An 18543-nucleotide genomic window follows, 5' to 3' on the forward strand; every position below is an offset into this window, starting at 1 on the left:
ACGAACGACGAATCGTAAAGTTCGACAAAGGATAATCCACCCTCCTCGTTGACTCGTCGGATTTCGATGTTCGATCGGGATAAGAGGAAGTTTCTTGTTCCCCGTGATTGGATTAATTGGCTTTATGCGAATATCGTTCGTGCTTGAAACGCGGTCTGGCGTAATGTACGGGGTAATTGAATTTTGATTTTTACGAACCGGCGAAGAAAATCGATACAACTGTGGGGTAATAATTATTTTTGCTAGCAAAAGGAAAACGAAGAATCGCCACGATAAAATTGTTGCGGCGAATAATAACCAACCGATAAATTTTCAAATAATAAGAGCTCGTGTCTTTTCCTTTCCATTATGAAATTTATGTCAGACGTTTTTGCGATTTTTGTAGCTCCAGCAAACCTGAATTTCGATCCAATAAATTCTGCCTAAATATTTCGAGAGAATTCGTGTCACGAAAATAGAACTCCACTTGGTATCCGTGTCGACGTATAATTCATTTAAAAAATAACTTCTCGCTTATCGTCGCTCGCCTATCTATTCTTCTCGAGATGCGAATGACAAAACGCGAGATATTTCTTCGTTGGTCCTTCCACGAGGTCCTAATCGCCTTATAATTTTCGCTTCCATACGGTTATTCGTCGATTCCTGAATTAATCACTCGACTCGTACGAGATAGGATCCGATGGGAAAAAAGAGCGAGGCAACAAATAATCGATTCTCGACTGAGAGCGTTCGTATTTGAGAACGCGGACAGAGTTGTCGTTGCGGGCCGATATATCCGACATATTTTTCAACTTCTCTCTCCGAATACGCTTTTCGGATCACGCGCTGCGCCGGCTGGCATAAAGATGCAAATAAAACGGAACAGCGGCAAAGAGGCGGGGAAGAAGCATACGCGTTCCTCGACACGACGAAGTAATTTGTCACGTCCGAGATTAAGAAGTCGGTGATACCGAACACGCCAAAGAAACGTCCAATGTCACCGTGTATCGTAGATACGAGAGGCCGCAACGAGGATTTAAGGTCCTGCTATCGGCTCGCAAAGACTACGCTGTTCACCAAGACGTGTAATGCGCCGTTTCCTACGGTAGAATTCTTCCTTTTTCTTACTTTGCTCTTTCTTTTTCCACTCTTTTTTTTTCGTTCGTTGATCCTCTTGCGATCGTAGTGGGCAGACCGGTCCGCTGAAAGTCCCGAGAACTCGAGACATTGCTCTCGAAAACGAAAACCTCGCCCGTTATTTGTCGCGTTTTACACCGATCGATGCGCAGTGTCTCGGTTCGTTCGATGGCGCTTCGTAATTTATTCGTATTATTATAATTTCCCTATCGACTATCGACGAATTTACGTCAAACGAAACTACGATATCTCCTACGCTAAAATTGGCAAAATATGGCAGAGTAAGGGTGGAGTCTGCCATAGAAGCACCGAGGGTTGATGTTAAGGTTTTATCTTGTAAGAGACGGAGAGGAAGCCATGGGTCTATGGGTATTTATATAATTACGGAAAACTGGCCTGTCTGTACCGCGTTGCATCATCCGTGCGAGGCATGTTCCTAGAAAACTATGAGAGGTCCTTTAAATTGATTTAGTGCTAAACGATACTCGATGGTTTCGAGCACTAAGAAAATTAAACTTTAGAAAAGACGTGGAGTTTTCCATGAAGTGGGAGTCACTTCGACGGTTAAACGCTCTCGCGAACTAAACTCGCTGCAGCATTTTAAACACCGAACGCCTAATCCTCTGGAATCGCGGCAAAATCGCGAACAACCAAATACTTTCAAATACGATACAGCCTTCCACGGAGAACGAAACACTTGGAAACAGATTCTCTTGGTTCGTCTCGTGGAGTCGGTGAATATCGCGCGAATCCAAGTTTCACGAACCTGTCCACGAGCTTATCCGAGCAACTCGCTGCGCCGCTAAAAACGCATAATACGTAACAAGATGCAATCGACAGCGATATTCATTGAACTTGGTAGTCGCGTCGTCGGTTTTGAAACGAGTTTCAAAAGCGACGATATTCCAGCAAACAGCGATACAACGATCTCGCTTTTGATGCAGCCTGCGACGATTACATCTACGGCTCTCGTATCCTGTCTAATTATGCGGCACCGCGTCGCTTATACCGTCTATTCCGGGATTCTGCGAACAAGCGCATCTCGGTGGAACGATTGTGCCGCCACGATTAGGCTAATTAATGCATAGGACAAGAATGTATACGCACGCGTGACGAGATATTAGATAAATGGATCGGGTTCCGCTACCAGGAAATTTTACGCTCGAGTACCTTTCCAGGCGTTCGACCGATCCACGATTTTCTAACGTAGATACGAAAGATCGAGAGGGATCGAGCAAGATCGGTCGTGGAAAAACGTCGATTCGAAAACGTCGAACAGAGAAAGCGTGTGGTCGTAAGAGCGAGTCTTGTTACCTCGATGCGAGGCTACGTGGCGTTAAAGCGAACGCCTATTATCACTTGTAAATAATTTATTAGTACGGCGCGCGGAATAATTTACACGGCTTTTATATCGCGACTAGTTTATATCGTTTGATCGACGACGAATTCATTTATGCACATGGTGGTGAGATTAATTCTGAATAAAGAAAACATGACGCGTGTGTCAGTTATTAACTGGGGAATAAATTTTGCCTGCATATGATCTACGTTCTTCCGAGTTAGATCCAAGTGTCGAATATAATGTTAACGTTCTTATTATTTATAGACGCAGCGTAATTACCAGCAGTTTGTTATCGTAGATATCGGTAGCAACGCCATGATCTACGTTCTCTCTCGTGTTACATCGTACTTTGAATTATGGTTATGGTTAATCCATTAAGAGCCAATCGTCGTTAGGGAATAATCGCGTCTATTTGTCTCGTTGGAAATTCGATCGGACAATTTCGCGAATAACAGTGGCGATGATCGTTCCTTGGCGATGCTTAGGTTCGTACGAGGAAGCGAATTTCAATGTGGATTTTACGTATTTCCATCGTTCGGTTGATTTGATTCTGTGAATCGGTTTAAAGGAATCCACAATCTCGTCCGTAACTCGTTGAGAGCCAAATACGGAAACTGGGAATCGCGGTCGTAAATTATATCGCTCGTGTCAAGCAGACCAACATACGTACATAATTTCGACAAATATTTATGCTTACGTCGATTAATTCCAGATTTATTAATTCTTTAATCTCCGTCGAAAAACCACCGGGAAGAAGCAGACAAAGTCCATTTCGCAGCCGCGTTTCAAAGGGAACTTGAAACGACGCAAGTACCAAGTACCACGTTACGTCGATTACAGACCGTCGATAACGTTAAACATATTTGCAGACGCATAAAATACGGCACAGCGGCTCGGTATTAAACTGTTTATCAATCCGCACGCACGAACTTTGCATGTCCTTCATCGTGTTTTGCAATACCGAATTATCGTTGCGATGGCAATAACTCAGAGATACCACGAACCTTCATCGTTATCACGTTCATCCCAGAGGCAAGCAGATAATGAAAGAGCAAAGTTTAATTACCGGTTGTCCCATTGCCGAACGCTAATAATATTCTGCCTTGCGTGAGAATACGCATAGAACTGCGTAAAAATCTCCAATCACGTTCTTATCGAATCTTGTTCAGTTTTGAAGCTGAAACTCCTTCCGAGATCTTCAAACTCAAGATTTCTGTCAACCGTACGAACATCGGCGATATTTGAACGACGAGCGAAGAATTTTTATTTCGCAATTGCACTTGGCACTTGCGCGAGAATACGCATAGAACTGCGTAAAAATCTCCAATCACGTTCTTATCGAATCTTGTTCAGTTTTGAAGCTGAAACTCCTTCCGAGATCTTCGGACTCAAGATTTTTGTCAACCATACGAACGTCTGCGATATTTGAACGACGAGCGAAGAATTTTTATTTCGCAATTGCACTTGGCACTTGCGCGAGAATACGCATAGAACTGCGTAAAAATCTCCAATCACGTTCTTATCGAATCTTGTTCGATTTTGAAGCTGAAACTCCTTCCGAGATCTTCAAACTCAAGATTTCTGTCAACCGTACGAACATCGGCGATATTTGAACGACGAGCGAAGAATTTTTATTTCGCAATTGCACTTGGCACTTGCATTTTGACCCGACGATTCGTAGACACCGCGTCTGCTTCCTCAGGGGAGAGCCGAAACTATTTTGAAATATAGCGAAAAAAGATCTCGTGAAATAAATTGATCGATAGCTTTCGAAAGCTCGGAAACAGCAAATGGGATGTTCGAACGAAGCGAATAAACGCGGCATGTCGAATAAAAATGAGAAACTGTTCGACAGAATGTGTCGGTGAAATCGTACTCGTACGATATTTTGGTCGTTGAAACTCAACTGGGACAGACTTTTGATGGTGTAGGTCTTTTACTTGCGCGTGTAAAAAGGGTGCCGTTAATGACAGGTTTTCGTCGGAGGAGTCACATTTCACTGAAATCTCTTACGGTCTGTCCTACGGCCCGTCCGGATCGACGTGACCGATCAACTTGGAAATTGAGTCATCGGCAACGCTTAATTAACCCTGTTACACACTGTACTTTCAAAGATTGTGGTAGTTTGGCCGTGTTAAAAAAGAACTACGTGCCTTACCTTCGTATTAACAATACACGTTGTTTTCAAAGATAATATGAGTTAACGATACCTTCCGTAAACGCTGCACCATTAACTTCGATAATAATTTATCCTTTTCTTCCATCGAATGTGAAATTCAGGCGAATTACTCGGAATTTGCGAACGAATCCGCAGTCTCGTCGTAGTATCCGGTACTCGATGAAAATTTCGATCAAACGCCTTTCGAGATACGTCTGATCGTCGAAAGGATAAAGTATACTTAGAATATTTACGATTACGATAATCTGAAAGAAATTGCCTCTTAGTAACGTTGATCGCTAACTCAATTAACGCGAATTATCGGCTACAACGTGAGAGGAATAAGAAAAATCGCAAACTAGTTACTCGCGCACCGCTTCCGACGAATTGCAGTGAAATTTGTAAGACCCCTGCGTCATATTCACCGATACAATCGCGTTAATATATCTTTGTACGTAGCGAACGTTACGCTCCGTTGCGGCTTACGATGCTAACCGTGTGGAATTTGCTAGAATTTATTTATCCTGCAAGACAGTCTGGGCGAATAGAATAATTTACGTATCGAACGTCATAAATTCGATCCTAATACAGCGATTTGTCGCTCCTATCTTCTTCCACACTTTCTCCTTCTTTTTCTTCTTCTGCAAATAAATCTCCGTTTGCGCGAAGATCGTCATCTCCTCGTCGGATGTGTACGATTGGAATCGTGGAAACGCGAATGATGTAAAATAAAGGAAACGGCGAAAGCTTCTAAAAAACGAAAATAAGAAAAACGGTGGAGCGAAGATTTCCAAAGGAAGAAGATCCTTTTTATTTTTCGCGCTTAATGGGGAAAAATGTTCGAGTCGGCTTCTATCTGCGATGCCGATCCGCCATTGAATCGGTGGAAATAACGCGCAAAGAACGCCATAATGTATTCGCGTACGATGTAAAACATGAATGAACCGCGTTACATTCCTGGAAAACCGGTATGCGATATCATCTGTGCTAACAGAACTCAATTAATTTTACTATCGATATTTATACAGCCATCTCGTTCGGAAACGCTGTAACTTAGATCCTCGAGGAAGAACGTTTCGTTGCTCTCGAACGTTTTTTAACCGAACGGAGTCGACTTACCAACGTAGAATTCGTATTTTCTGCCAAGTTAAAGCCTCGTCGCTGTCCAATACGGAATTATTGCGTTTATATTACCTATGCATCGAACAGCTCGCCGCAGCAGGTGCTCGTTCGCTATCTTTCCACTGCATTTCCTGCTATACGCGCGGACGGTTTACCTTTCTCACGTGATACTCGTCGCAATGGCCAACCTTTCGCGGCACGTCGTCTCTCTTGCTTCTTCTTTGCAGACGTTCTGCCAGCCAAATTCGCAAGATTTTACGAATTACGAGAAGCAAGCAAGAGAAGAAAGAGGCGGCGTCGACGGTTCGCCGCCGAATTCTACGATCTTTGGCGAAGATTTTACTAATTGGTCCGATAACACCGATCATCGTTAACGATACCGATAACAGGCAATTTTCATCGTTTCTAGAACGCGAAACGCGGTAACGTAACGCGCCAGACGCGTGACGAGGGCGTCGCGCCACGGATACCACGAACCTAGGGATCGTCGCCGGAAAAGTTTAACAGGTAGTCGCTGTTGCGTTACCAACGACGAACGCATTATTACCTGTGCCACGCAGCCCACCGGATGCATACTGAATAAAGAACACAATAAATATATACACGTGCCGGGTTTATGCGTACGCGGACTCCACTGGACATTCAAGGCATACGTTCGTTAGGCGGTGCGTGCACGTTTCGCGGCTCGTCAGTCCCTTTCAGCATAAACGCGAACGTTAAACTCACGACTTCCACGAAACCACGCCGCCTTTCGTTCGGAACAACGTCCTGTGTTTCGTTGATAGGTGCTTCCACGAAAAGAACGCTTGAATTTTGTTCGACTATTATATTATGCAGTCAAAATGGAATAGAACGATTCGGAGAACCACCGAACGTTAAAGTCTACGTCATTTTTTCTGCATTTTTCTTTTTCTTTTTTTTTTTTTTTTTTTTCTAGTGGATCCATCGCACGCAATGGCTAAGGAAAGTATTTTCATCGGCGACATTGGCACGCTAGTTGATCGAAGTTCAAGTATATTGAATCTGGTTAAAACTAGCTTCGTACGACTAGGAAAAGCTCGATACGACGTGAATGAAACGTAGAAACAGACAAAAGATGCTTCGTCGAATACTTGTTGTAGCCATCGTAAGTACGTGGGAGGAAAGGCGAGTTGAAAAGGTTTCAGGGAAATATTGTTAATAGACGTAATAATGTTTACTCACCAGCCATACATGATTGGTCGAAAGTGAGTTTCCAGATACTCGTAATCCAAACGCGATCACCTGTTTCACACCATATTACTAACAAACTGCGTCAATTATATAGATTGGAAAACACATCACGATCACTCGTCGATAGAACCACTCTAGCCACACTGAGAGAAATATTTATTTTGCTCTCGACGATTGTATCGATCGCTTTGCCTCTTCTTTCCTCTTCTTCTTCTTCCTTTTCTTCCTCTTCTTCACTCTTTGTCGTCACAGACACCGATTTCCAAACGAATATTTCACAAAACGACGCTCGTTTCAGGTACTCCACATACAGACACGTCACTTTTTCCTTTTTCTTCGCACGTGATAATACAAATCTTCCAATGGATTTTAACGCGTCACGCGATCTACGTTCGAGTCAATCGATCCAACGATTTACGTATATTATATGCATCGTGTGAAAATGCTCGAGATACAAAGGCGAAGAGACCAGAAGTCCGTTTAAAGTAAAGTAATCGCGAATCGATGGTCGCACGACTTTCTCATGCGGGCGTTGATATCACCATCGAACACGTTCTTCGCGGCATCAATGCCGCCGTATATTGGCTCGAAACGACAAGCGAAATGGCACGAATATACTTGCGCGATAGAAGCTAACAAAACTCGAACACCGAAACCAGAATTCATTTCATCTTCCGAGCGGAATTCGCGAATTTAACGATATCTGAGTTTCAAAGAAACATAAAATCGGACTAATCTTTTAAAATGATAAAACGGAATCTATACGGTCCGTAATGAAATTAATTCGAGTAGAACTTGTGCTTCAAATTCTCCGATATACTTACAAAGGCGCGTTCGTGGCGAACAACTCGCCAATTTAAAATCAATTACTCGCTACAAAGGGCTATTAAAAATATCCTTGTTGCTGATTAATTTATCTGATTATAATCCTGATAAATAATCCTGATTAATTTATACTTTTTCTGTCGTATCCAATCTGCAGATCAAAGGATACTCGTACAGAACTAACGTCAAACGTCTCACTGCTGCGAAACTCTTACAGGTTCTACAGGCCGAACAAGAACATCGCTCGCCCGAGCGTTCAAATCACCGAACGTCCGAACGGAATAAGGCGCAACAGACGCTCGAACACGCATCGCTCTCGATCGAGCATTTCGTCGTTGTTTCAGCAACGGATAAATTTCTCGTGTGGTGCGCTATTTACGACAAGAACCGTTACCAAAAGGTTTGTGCGCGTAAACGCAGTCTCCTCCGGCGGAGCGACGGAAAAACACGAGCACTCGAGCAAAAACCAGCTCATACCGTTTCGTTCGAAGGTGGAGACGGACAGGTACTCGCACGAAACATTTAAATCGATGGAAGACGACGCGTTAAATCGCGTTGGCGGCAACCAGTTCGAAGGGACGGTTGCACCAAGACTGATCCATGGATCGTGGCACGGAGCAACGAAAGCCGTGGATCGAGCGAGCATCCAGAGGATCCCCACCATGTCTCTTCGTGGTTCACCCCCTTCTGCCTTTCGATTCCCCGCTCATTTCCAACCGCCACGAACGCTTCCCTTTTTCTCCTGGCCCTTAAACCCTCTTTTTCTCTTCGGCCAGCGAACGATCTCTCTCTCTCGAGCACGCCTACCGAGCGAGACGTTCGCCGCAATAAATGCAAACCGGGAACCGATCCTCTCGTACTTTCCGCTTCTGCCATCGTGCTTTACGGCCATGCTTACGGCAAGCTTCCACTCGAGTTTCCGACTTGAAAAACTCGCGTTTATCATCGCGATGGAGATCGTCCGACCGCTAGATCGTCTTGCAGATGGAGAAAAATTGAGTAAGAAAAAAAAAAAGGCACGTGTTATATTTCGCTGGATCAACGGTTGATGTAATTTCGCTTAGGATAGAAACGAGAAACACGAGGGAAAGCAAGCGATTGCGGGATTTCGCGATCGGTTCCATACGGCTCCGTAAACTCCATATTATACATATCATTGGATGTTTTAATTGGTCATGGGATTAAACACGCGTTTTGATTTCTAGTAAATGTTTAAAAAATGTTGATTGATCCTTAAATTGTATTCTTAGCTGTTAGTCTGTTATAAGGTTTCGTAGATACGTCACCTATTTTTAAGAAAGTTATATCTACGAAACTTTCAGAAATTGTACTGTCTTAGCCAACTAGCTAACTGATATCAAAATCAAAAAGTCGATAAATATTGACTCGTGATATTTTCTTTTATCAGTTTCCCGTCGTTGTTCGATATGCTTGGACGATGAATTTCGTTTGTCGAATGAAATATGCAAAATATAAAGAAAAAAAAAAATGAACGTAACGGAAACGTCTGTATAAAATGTTAAAGATGAAGATTGAACTGAAAATTTAAAATGTAACTGCAACCACAAACATTTGGCAGGATATTCGAAATTTTGGTATTTAATTAACGAAATTATGGGAAATATAAAGCTTCGAGATGTATTATCTTTGTATTAAGGTACTTTTGCATATGTTATCGTTCCAATAATCAATCCTCTTACATATTTGATTTCACATTAAATTTCCTTCGATAATCATCCTTATCAATAAATGACAAATATTTTTCTAACGACGCGTATCTTTCTCTCCCCTTCGATTATTTAACACTGTAATTAATGTTATTAATCGTTGTTTCATTAGAAAATGTAAATTACTCGTGCCAACTTATAAAATAAAGATAATACAGTGAAATAAGAAAAGGGATGGATGTACACGTAAAAAGCAAGCAAAATGCATTAAAAATTTAAAAGAGCATAACGATAGAAACAAAACGTAATGCCTAATATTAGGAAAATCAAAAGTTTTTCGGATAACGATGATTTACAAAATCAAATACAGCGGGACAGAAAAATGCGCGAAAATCGCAAAAGATCGAACGATAAATACCAGAACATAAAAAACAAACAATTATGCAAAATCAAATTAGCTAAATACATTGTTAATGATCTAAAAAATTACGGGCCGGGTAATTTGCTTCACGTATACGCGCTAAGTACTATAACAGGGAAATCTATTCGAATATGGAGATCGAAAGATAGCTTATATGAAACGATAGATGATCCAACGAATCAAAGATCGACCAAGGATTTCATCGACGTAGAATATCACGAACAGTCAAATTTAACAGGACATTGGACGCTATTAAATAATATAGATCCTATTAATGTCGAGCTGGATTTAAACGCGTGTCTATTTGCAGTAATAGCTGCTCAAAGTGGAGAAAGCGCTGACGATTTAAGAAACAATACTATTGATTTTTTAACAAATAATTCCAAACATTTAATCGATCAAATCGATAAATTTTTATCTTCGAATAATAATGCAAAACAGCTAATGATCGGCGGTGCTCGATATATCGGTACATCACCTAGAGCAGCGGGTATTATTCTCGACAGGTCGCAAAATGTTTTGTGTCACGATTGTAGAGCACTTGGTCATCCAAGAGGGCACGCATCCGACAGATTCGCTACAGGCCCAGAGGATAGCGTCGAGAACTATTCTCGAACGACGCATTCAAGGAAATCTGGTTTTTTGAGTAGAACGGATCAAGACAATGTCGCCCATCTCGTCTTAAGTCATGCAAAAGCGAGGCGAGCAATGGAGGAATTAAATACTGGCGCGACATCCATAGCGGTAGAGTTGTCGCGTAGAGATTTACAAACAAATCATTTTATTCTACCTCAAATGAAAGAATTCTATAATGGTACGGCGGATTCCGAGGAATTAAACACTAATTGTGTTATAATAGTACTGAGACATCATATAGGAAAATATAGAGATCCCAATGCAGACGTTTTTGTACATACATTTTATCCAAAACATTATTGTTGATACTTGCTACAATATAGAACAAGTTTGAAATATACTAGATAGATATACCATAAAGATATACTGAAAAATTCCTTATTATTAAATATAATATAATTATAGTATTTATAGAGTATACAAAAATTAAAAATCAATTTGTTTCATGGATACACCATGTCCACACTAATGTTCTCAAACTATTTCTCGCTATCTGAACTTCATCGTCATCTTCTAAACAATCTATTTTGGTTACGTATTCACAACCGAAACGTAACATATCGTCACATTCCCCTGTATTATCTAATATTTTTGTCGAAAATTCAAGAATTTCTAATATCTGTTCTTTAGTAACAATTATTTTCATATGCTTCGAGAGTAGTAATTTTTGCAAAATGTTGATATATAATGTAAAAATCTCAATCCTGATATCTTTAGTTAAATGTGATTTCAAAGATAATGCAATACTTAAAACCATTAATTTGTAGTGAACAATGTCCCCTTTCATATTCAATACGGTATTTAGAAGTTTGTCCGTCATTTTCACTACGAGCTCGAAATGTTGTATTTCGCGTTTAGGCAAACTCCTTGCAACTTCTAATAACCAGGGAAGTATTCCATAACATTCTATAAAAAGTATAGAGGCTTTCGTTATTTTTAATGTAGCATCAATGATTTCTAATATAAGTTTCTGAAATAAAAATACATTAGATCAGTTTAAAGAAAGAAATTAGTGATTCAATGTTTTTAAATCATACCTTCGTATTTGAGTCTGATAGATTAGAAATATAAAAGTCTAGGAGCATTTTAAACAAAACACATTTAAAGGCTATGTCCAATTCAACCTCTGTTTTCATACTATCACGAATATTCTCCAAAATCCAACATCTGTGTGCTTTATATTCCACATCAGAACTGTGTAAAAGCTGTAACAACTCGGGTATTGTGTTTATATCTAATGCTGGTTTAGCTACCAGAAATATTTGTAAGACTGAATAAAGGGGGTGCAATGGTTGTGTAGCGATCAAAGACGTTCTTGCTAAAAACGTGGAAACTAAACAGTTTATACGTATATTATTCAGTTCTAATTGCTGTGATATAATACCGTAACGCAATGCATCTATTAATCGCATCCATAGTAACTTTGTTTTGGAGCTATAAATAGGAAAAAATTTATATATATATATATATATTACACATCATCACATATGACAATATATATAATTAAATTATTATTTTTTTATAAAATATACCTAGAAGCTTCCAAATGAGTATAATATCTTGTAATAATAGTATAAGCTATCATTCGAACGTCAGAATGCTTGCTGCTACATGCAGCAAATGTTAATGCTAGTGCACCACTTTGAGCAACTTTATGACATGATACAACATTATTTTCTGATAGTAAAAAATATAATAACGGTAAATAAAATGCTGGATCGTATATATTATTTGCTCTATATAATTCACTATCCTATAAAGTATAAAATTTAAAAAAACAAATGGTTTAAATTAAAGTTCAATAAAGTTCAATACATTTTTTAATATTTGATGAAAGTCAATGAAAACCACCTTCAGAGATCTATCCACAGGGTATTCTTTTATAGTATTGTTTACAATATCTTCTTCGAATAAGTTAAGGACTTGCGTAACAGATGGTTGCCTCCACAAAGTCGTGTGTATTTCACCTTTCACGCTATAATATGTTGTGGCCACATTACCCCACACATATGGCCGATATTCATAAATATTAACATTATTATTTTCATAATACTGCAAAATCTGAAATAAATCTATACATTAATATTTTTCTAAAAACTAGTATAAATTTTACTGGTATTAATTTTATTTATTCTTACGAATAAAATATATTGATCGGCTTCGTTTAAAGTAGCATTGTACGCCGCTAAATAAACAGGTATGTGTGTTGATCTCATAACTTCTTTATTTTTTCGCATAAGAATCCATAATAACTCTACTAAATCTCCTAAAAAATAAAATAATTAAATACATTACAGCTATTATAATTACCCGCTATTATTATTATATACGTACTTTTAGTCTCTGATGAGCCTAGCATAATATTAATAAATTCAGAATGAGAAGTTGCCATTTCAAACAAAGTTTTGGCATATTCATTGTTACTATCATTTTTATATGCAATATCACATAAAATGCTTAAAGTTCTTAATATTGGCAATTCTTTCTTATTACTTTTTAATCCTTTAAGACCAAATTTTAAAGAAAATCGTGTAAATTGTAACCACGAATGATTGGTACTTAAGGCCTCAAATTCAAAAACTTTCCCTTTTTCTCTTAAATGTTTAACAGCATCGCTCAATATTTCGCAAAGGATATGAAGTTTTTGTACATTCTTGGACTCTTTCTTTAAAGTTACAGTAACGATGTAAAGAAAAATTTGTATCAAATTCATGATAAGCTTTTCACTCTCTGTTTCTAAGGCAGCAAATTTATTGTACATACTTTGAAGAATTTTTATGTAATGTATAGATACCATATCCAATTTATCACCAGTTTGTAAAATCATATTACATATATCATTACATATTTTAAGATTAAATGTAGTTTTAATTAAATAAGAAATTGCAATAACATTTTCTTCTATCCAAGGTTTTACATCTTTAGGATCACATAGATAACATGTAATTTCAGTTTCATAATGTTTCTTCAAATCTTGCAGAAAGTCCTGATCCCAATTAAAATTTAAATTACTTGCAACTATTGGCAATATAATGTTACCCTTTTCCATATTTTTCGACTTTTTTACACATTCCACAAAAATAGGTATAAATCTTATATTTTTGCTAATTAAAAATGAAATTAAATTTACAGTCGTATCCGTAATTTTTGTTGATAATAATGACGTAAAAATATCTGCAATTACACAAATATAATAAAACGTAATAATGTGGTTATGAAATAACGCATTAACGTAAAATTTTGTGAAAACAACTTACTTGCATCAATGCCACCAATATTGAATGAAAAATTTGAAAGATATCCATGTAAAACTGTTTCCCATATTTCAAAATTGGTAATTGAGTTCAATTTTAGGAAAAGTAAGTGTAAACACAAATCTCTAACAAATTCTGTATCAAGCTCAAAAAATACATTTCGCTCAGATTTTATCTCATTAGCATTAATAATTTCTAAAAGTTTAGAAATTAAATGCCCGTGTACTGATAAACTTTTCTTATCGTTTGAAATAAACATAGTATCCTCTAATTTCACTAGCCTCTTTAATAAATATACAACATCTTTTGGTGTTGGTTGCAATACCTCTAACAAGGTGATAATCTTATCAGGATTATTTATCTTTTCATCTTTTTGTCTTTTGTCTATCATTTTACATAGTTGCGTAAGTAACTTATTTTTGAAATGAATAAATAAATTTCTAGTATTACATTTTTTATGCAAATTGTTTAACATACTACAAACGTCGGTAACTGTAAGAGTTATCATACTTCTTACAATATTTTTATTCTTTTGATAAATTGGAGAAAAATAATGCAGAATAATAGGATGAGTAAAGATCGATTTTGCACATTCTTCCAAAAAAATAACGCTATCTACACTATCCTTTGCAATATACAATAGCGACATTAATAAACATCTATAATTGTCATATTGCACTTTTGTTAAAACACCCTTTTTGGTATGTTGTACTAAATAGAATGTAGTCATTTTAAACAAATATACAACTTCATATGTAGACAAGGAATGATGAATTGTTATACTTTCCTCATTGTACTGAAAAGTAATTATATTGCTACCATTAAATATTTGATCCATCTGTAATTTAGTATCAGACAAAAGCACTAAATTTAATTTACATAATAAAGTCATTGTGGGAATTATATTTTTAATATAAACGAGTTGATTGCCTTCTAGCCAACTCAATAAATACTCCTTTACTGGTAATATTGGCATATCTTTAATTAAATATATTAAACATTGAGGTATTACTTGATAATGCAACGTATGTATTAAAACGTAAGACAAATAAGATAAAATCGAAGGATGTGAATCTTCCTTTGTTTTATGTAACATGCAACATAAGAGAGGTGATATTGAGGTCAGATGTTGCATATGTAAAATATTATTTTCTAAATTTTTATGAATAGCAGATTTTTCTGTCAGTTCTGCAAAGTGCAAAAAAAGATGACATCGCATATTATATCAATGCGTTTAAGAATAAAATTAAAGTTTACCGTCAAATATGTCCTGTAATTTGCCAATATGTATTACTTCATGATTAATAATTTCTTCAGCTTTAATTATTTCATTTACATATTTTTCTATATCTTCAGCAGCTTTTTTTACAATACGAACAAACCATTTTATTACTTTCTTTCTATCATCTAAATTTATGAAACCATTAATCCAAATATCCAAATGATCATTACATCCCTCAAACATTCCAGTAGCATTTAATAAAGTTCTTATTGTTGCTTTTGTACATAATGTAACTGAAGATGTTTCTTCATTTAAAGCAGATATTAGAAATGATAGTGCATCGTTAAATATTTTCTGAAAAGAAACGTTTATTTATCAATACAAAAAATACAAAATATTCGTTATTAATTATTTAACACGAATTATAATATTTTACACACCTTGTCTGGTGAAAATTCATAAGGCTGCACTATAACAAGAAATTGAATAGCTTTTACTTTTATAACATTAAATTCCACGACACTGATATCTTCCAATTTGTTCAATGTATTTAAAAATGTATCAGATGACATATCACATAATGTATCTAACAATTTCGGACACACTTCAATATACACATGCAATAAATGTAGAACAGCTGTCAGGTGTTCGTATTTCTTTGGTTCTACAATGTATTCCATGTCATTACCGTTATCTTCAATTTGATTTGATGTAAAAGCACCACTCCACACATTCAATATCATATTTAAATTTGGTACATTCTAAAGAGAAAGTTATTATTTTGTTGCATTTTATAATTTACTCAGGGATTAATTTTTAAATGTTTAATTTGTGCTTTACCAAAATATACGTTTACCTTCACCATATATTCTGTTATATAATCCTTAAAAGTGCAGTAATCATTATCTTCCTTATAAACTGCTTTTGATATTGATAAACACTTCTGTGTCTGATGAAACATAGATGTAAGTGTAAGTACTGCCTCATGCCGTATTATTACATTAGAATGGGATAAGGATGGCATAATTGCTTGCTTCAAAATTACTCCTGGTAAGATTAAAGATACTACTGCACTCGCTAATTGTAATATATTTAATTCTAATGAACATGTCTTTACACAGATACTCATATCCACTGACTGTATTATCTGCAATAAGATTGATTAATACGAACATTTAAGAAACCTTTAATATGGTTAATATGAACATTCATTAATGTCAATATCTAAAATAAGGAATAAACTAAACTGTTTACCTCTCTTACAAATTTTATTGCTGTAATCCACTTCAATGAAACCCTTGGTTCAATATATGGTTCCAGAAGAGTAAGTTGTGATTTAATTAAATCAGGACACGCTGTCAGTATCTTAACTACTAGATCTAATGGTTTTTCATGTTCCCAAGGTCGGTCTAAACTCTGAAGTACTGTATTTATCACATGATTATGTTTTACATGTGAAGTACCAAGCATATAATCATGAAAAACAATACCATATCGATGTGACGTTAACAATAAAATTAAAAAATCATGTATAATTCCTGTAACTACCTAAATCAAAATATATTTTATAATTATTAATATGTATACATACAATATATTATTAACTTGTTATTTAGTTGTTTAATAATACCTCTTTTTCTTCAAAATATTGCGAATGTGGAATAGAACTCCGATTTTTTAGTTTTGGGCAATTATTTGGACCTTTCCAATTATAAAGACACACAAGATTTTGAATAATTGATGTTGAAAATAACTGTAACTTCATTGTTTTACTAATTTTTGGATTTTGAAGAATATAAGTTTTAAGAGTAGTTAAAACCAAAGCAACAATGTCTTTAGAATCATATATTAAATCAGGAAATATACTATAAAACAAATCACGTTTATCTAGAAGAGTTCTAATAATTGATACATTTCCTTCTACTAAGAAAGCCAGGATAAAATGAATAAAACAGCTCCTTATATTTTGATTATCTGTAGGTTTTGTATGTTGCACAAGAGATTTAACAACTCCCATTGGTAAAGACAAGTGGGTAAGTAATTCACGTGGAATATTTCCACCTAATGAGACTATTGCAGCAAATAATTGTAAAACTACTTTTTGTTGTTTTGTATTACTTTGTATAGACAACATCGAGTGAATTATTGATAAATGCGAATTAATCAAATGGCGACATGCACTTTCTGCACTAGATTGATATTGTGGATACTGTGCTAATATTCTAAATATAAAAAAAATTAATATTTAAATTGAGAAACTGCAGTTTATTAAGAAACATTTAAACTTATAGAATACTTACTTTATTAATAATATCCTTAATGCAGAAAATACGGTGATAGCATTACTAATTCCTTTCTTTTCTGCAGCTAAAAATTTTAATATTTCCAAAATATTGCCACCTGCATTTAAGTATTCTGCAGCCAAATCCCTCTCTTTATTTTCATTGCAAATTTTTACAAATTTTTTTAGCATATCCAAACCATTTGTACAGTTGAAACTTCTTCTAAAATATTTTCCGTCCAAATATTCTGTTTCTGTATCTATATCTCTTTCATCTTCCTTATTTTCTTCGCTTCTGTTGTTAGTTTCTACATTTGTAAGAAAATATGTTTATACAAATATATATAATGTAGAAAAACATGTATAAAATCATTAATTATATTTAAATATTCGATCTATATATCACCTTGAAATTCTTGGAATGTTTCCTTATGTTTTGCTACATATTCTTCATAACTCGTATCATTTATAGATGAATCTATGATATTTCTCTTTTTCTGTTTTTTGCCTAGTTTAGTTTCATCACAAACCAGCTTCCTTTTCAACATATTTGTATCACCGTATTTATCAACTATTTGCATATTATCATTAATATGTTCAACATCTACATAATTGCCTTCTGCAATTAATAATTTTGTCAAATTGTGAATGAAATTTATTAAATAAAAATTTTAATATTATAAAAATAAACATAATATAGTAATGTGGAAATATAGAAATACTACTACACGATAAAATTTCACAGAAAAACTTAGAAAATAACATTTCCTACCTCCTCTCTCCTTTTCTTTGATATCACTTCTGGTATTATATGATTTCTTACTTTGTAAATCGGTATTCATTATTTTCAATATATCAAATTAAATACATATATATATATATATATATATATATATATATGTATGTACCTTGATTTTAAAAAATCACATTTTTTACATTTTTCATTGTCTGAAACGTGATTCTTTCACTAAATAATTTACATAACCTATACCAAAAAGAAACCACGTGCGTACGTATATATACATTAAGCATTCGTCCCTCTCCACTTATTATTAGTATTATTACTACGTCATAACCTGTTATGACCTGTTATAACAAATCACTATTTTATCTCACACACGGCTGTATCTTTTTAATTCAATCATTACATCATGTGTTGTAAATGATTTTAAATTATGAAAATATTATTTTAAATTAAAATATCAATTAAACAAATGCAAAGATTATAAAAGTTTTAATTATAAGAATTGTTATATATAAATTTTTATAGAAATTCACAACTTATCA

The 18543-nt window shown here is 35.6% G+C and overlaps 3 protein-coding genes across 4 annotated transcripts in view; 1 reads left to right on the forward strand and 2 right to left on the reverse strand.

Annotated features, from left to right (window-relative positions):
* The window catches only part of LOC126870901 (ankyrin repeat domain-containing protein 6), a 134108-nt gene extending 126292 nt beyond the window's left edge, over window positions 1-7816 (reverse strand). Inside the window, exon 1 of the mRNA XM_050629081.1 lies at window positions 6942-7816. The gene's annotated coding sequence lies outside the window, so the exon portion shown is untranslated. The remainder of the gene's footprint in view (window positions 1-6941) is intronic.
* A 1362-nt stretch (window positions 7817-9178) lies between these two features.
* On the forward strand, window positions 9179-10810 carry LOC126870916 (uncharacterized). Its single transcript, XM_050629109.1, has one exon. The coding sequence runs from the start codon at window positions 9750-9752 to the stop codon at window positions 10803-10805; it is 1056 nt and encodes a 351-aa protein (XP_050485066.1). The 5' UTR covers window positions 9179-9749; the 3' UTR covers window positions 10806-10810.
* Window positions 10764-18325, reverse strand: LOC126870894 (nucleolar pre-ribosomal-associated protein 1). Of its 2 annotated transcripts, none has more exons than XM_050629052.1 (15): window positions 18029-18325; window positions 17663-17875; window positions 17276-17564; window positions 16606-17197; window positions 16230-16523; window positions 15832-16122; window positions 15416-15736; window positions 15011-15329; window positions 13757-14941; window positions 12834-13673; window positions 12638-12765; window positions 12351-12560; window positions 12032-12252; window positions 11537-11933; window positions 10764-11469 (listed from the first exon to the last, which is right to left on the reverse strand). In XM_050629052.1, exons 1-15 carry the CDS (start codon window positions 18096-18098, stop codon window positions 10933-10935), a joined length of 5907 nt encoding a protein of 1968 aa, XP_050485009.1. In that variant the 5' UTR covers window positions 18099-18325; the 3' UTR covers window positions 10764-10932. The 2 variants fall into 2 exon arrangements, with proteins under 2 accessions (XP_050485009.1, XP_050485008.1); XM_050629051.1 differs by having other exon boundaries at window positions 12315-12560.
* Window positions 18326-18543: the final 218 nt, after the last annotated feature.

Source organism: Bombus huntii, chromosome 11 (assembly GCF_024542735.1).
Source record: "Bombus huntii isolate Logan2020A chromosome 11, iyBomHunt1.1, whole genome shotgun sequence".
NCBI classification, from domain to species: domain Eukaryota; kingdom Metazoa; phylum Arthropoda; class Insecta; order Hymenoptera; family Apidae; genus Bombus; species Bombus huntii.

Bases quoted from the DNA above. Each gene is read 5' to 3' on its own strand.
- LOC126870916 (XM_050629109.1), top strand. From the start codon at position 9,750: ATGCCTAATATTAGGAAAATCAAAAGTTTTTCGGATAACGATGATTTA.
- LOC126870894 (XM_050629051.1), bottom strand. From the start codon at position 18,098: ATGAATACCGATTTACAAAGTAAGAAATCATATAATACCAGAAGTGAT. The intron at 13,674-13,756 runs GTAAGTTGTTTT...GTGTAATTGCAG, and splicing joins TATTGGTGGCATTGATGCAA to ATATTTTTACGTCATTATTA. The intron at 12,766-12,833 runs GTACGTATATAA...TTTATTTTTTAG, and splicing joins AGGCTCATCAGAGACTAAAA to GAGATTTAGTAGAGTTATTA.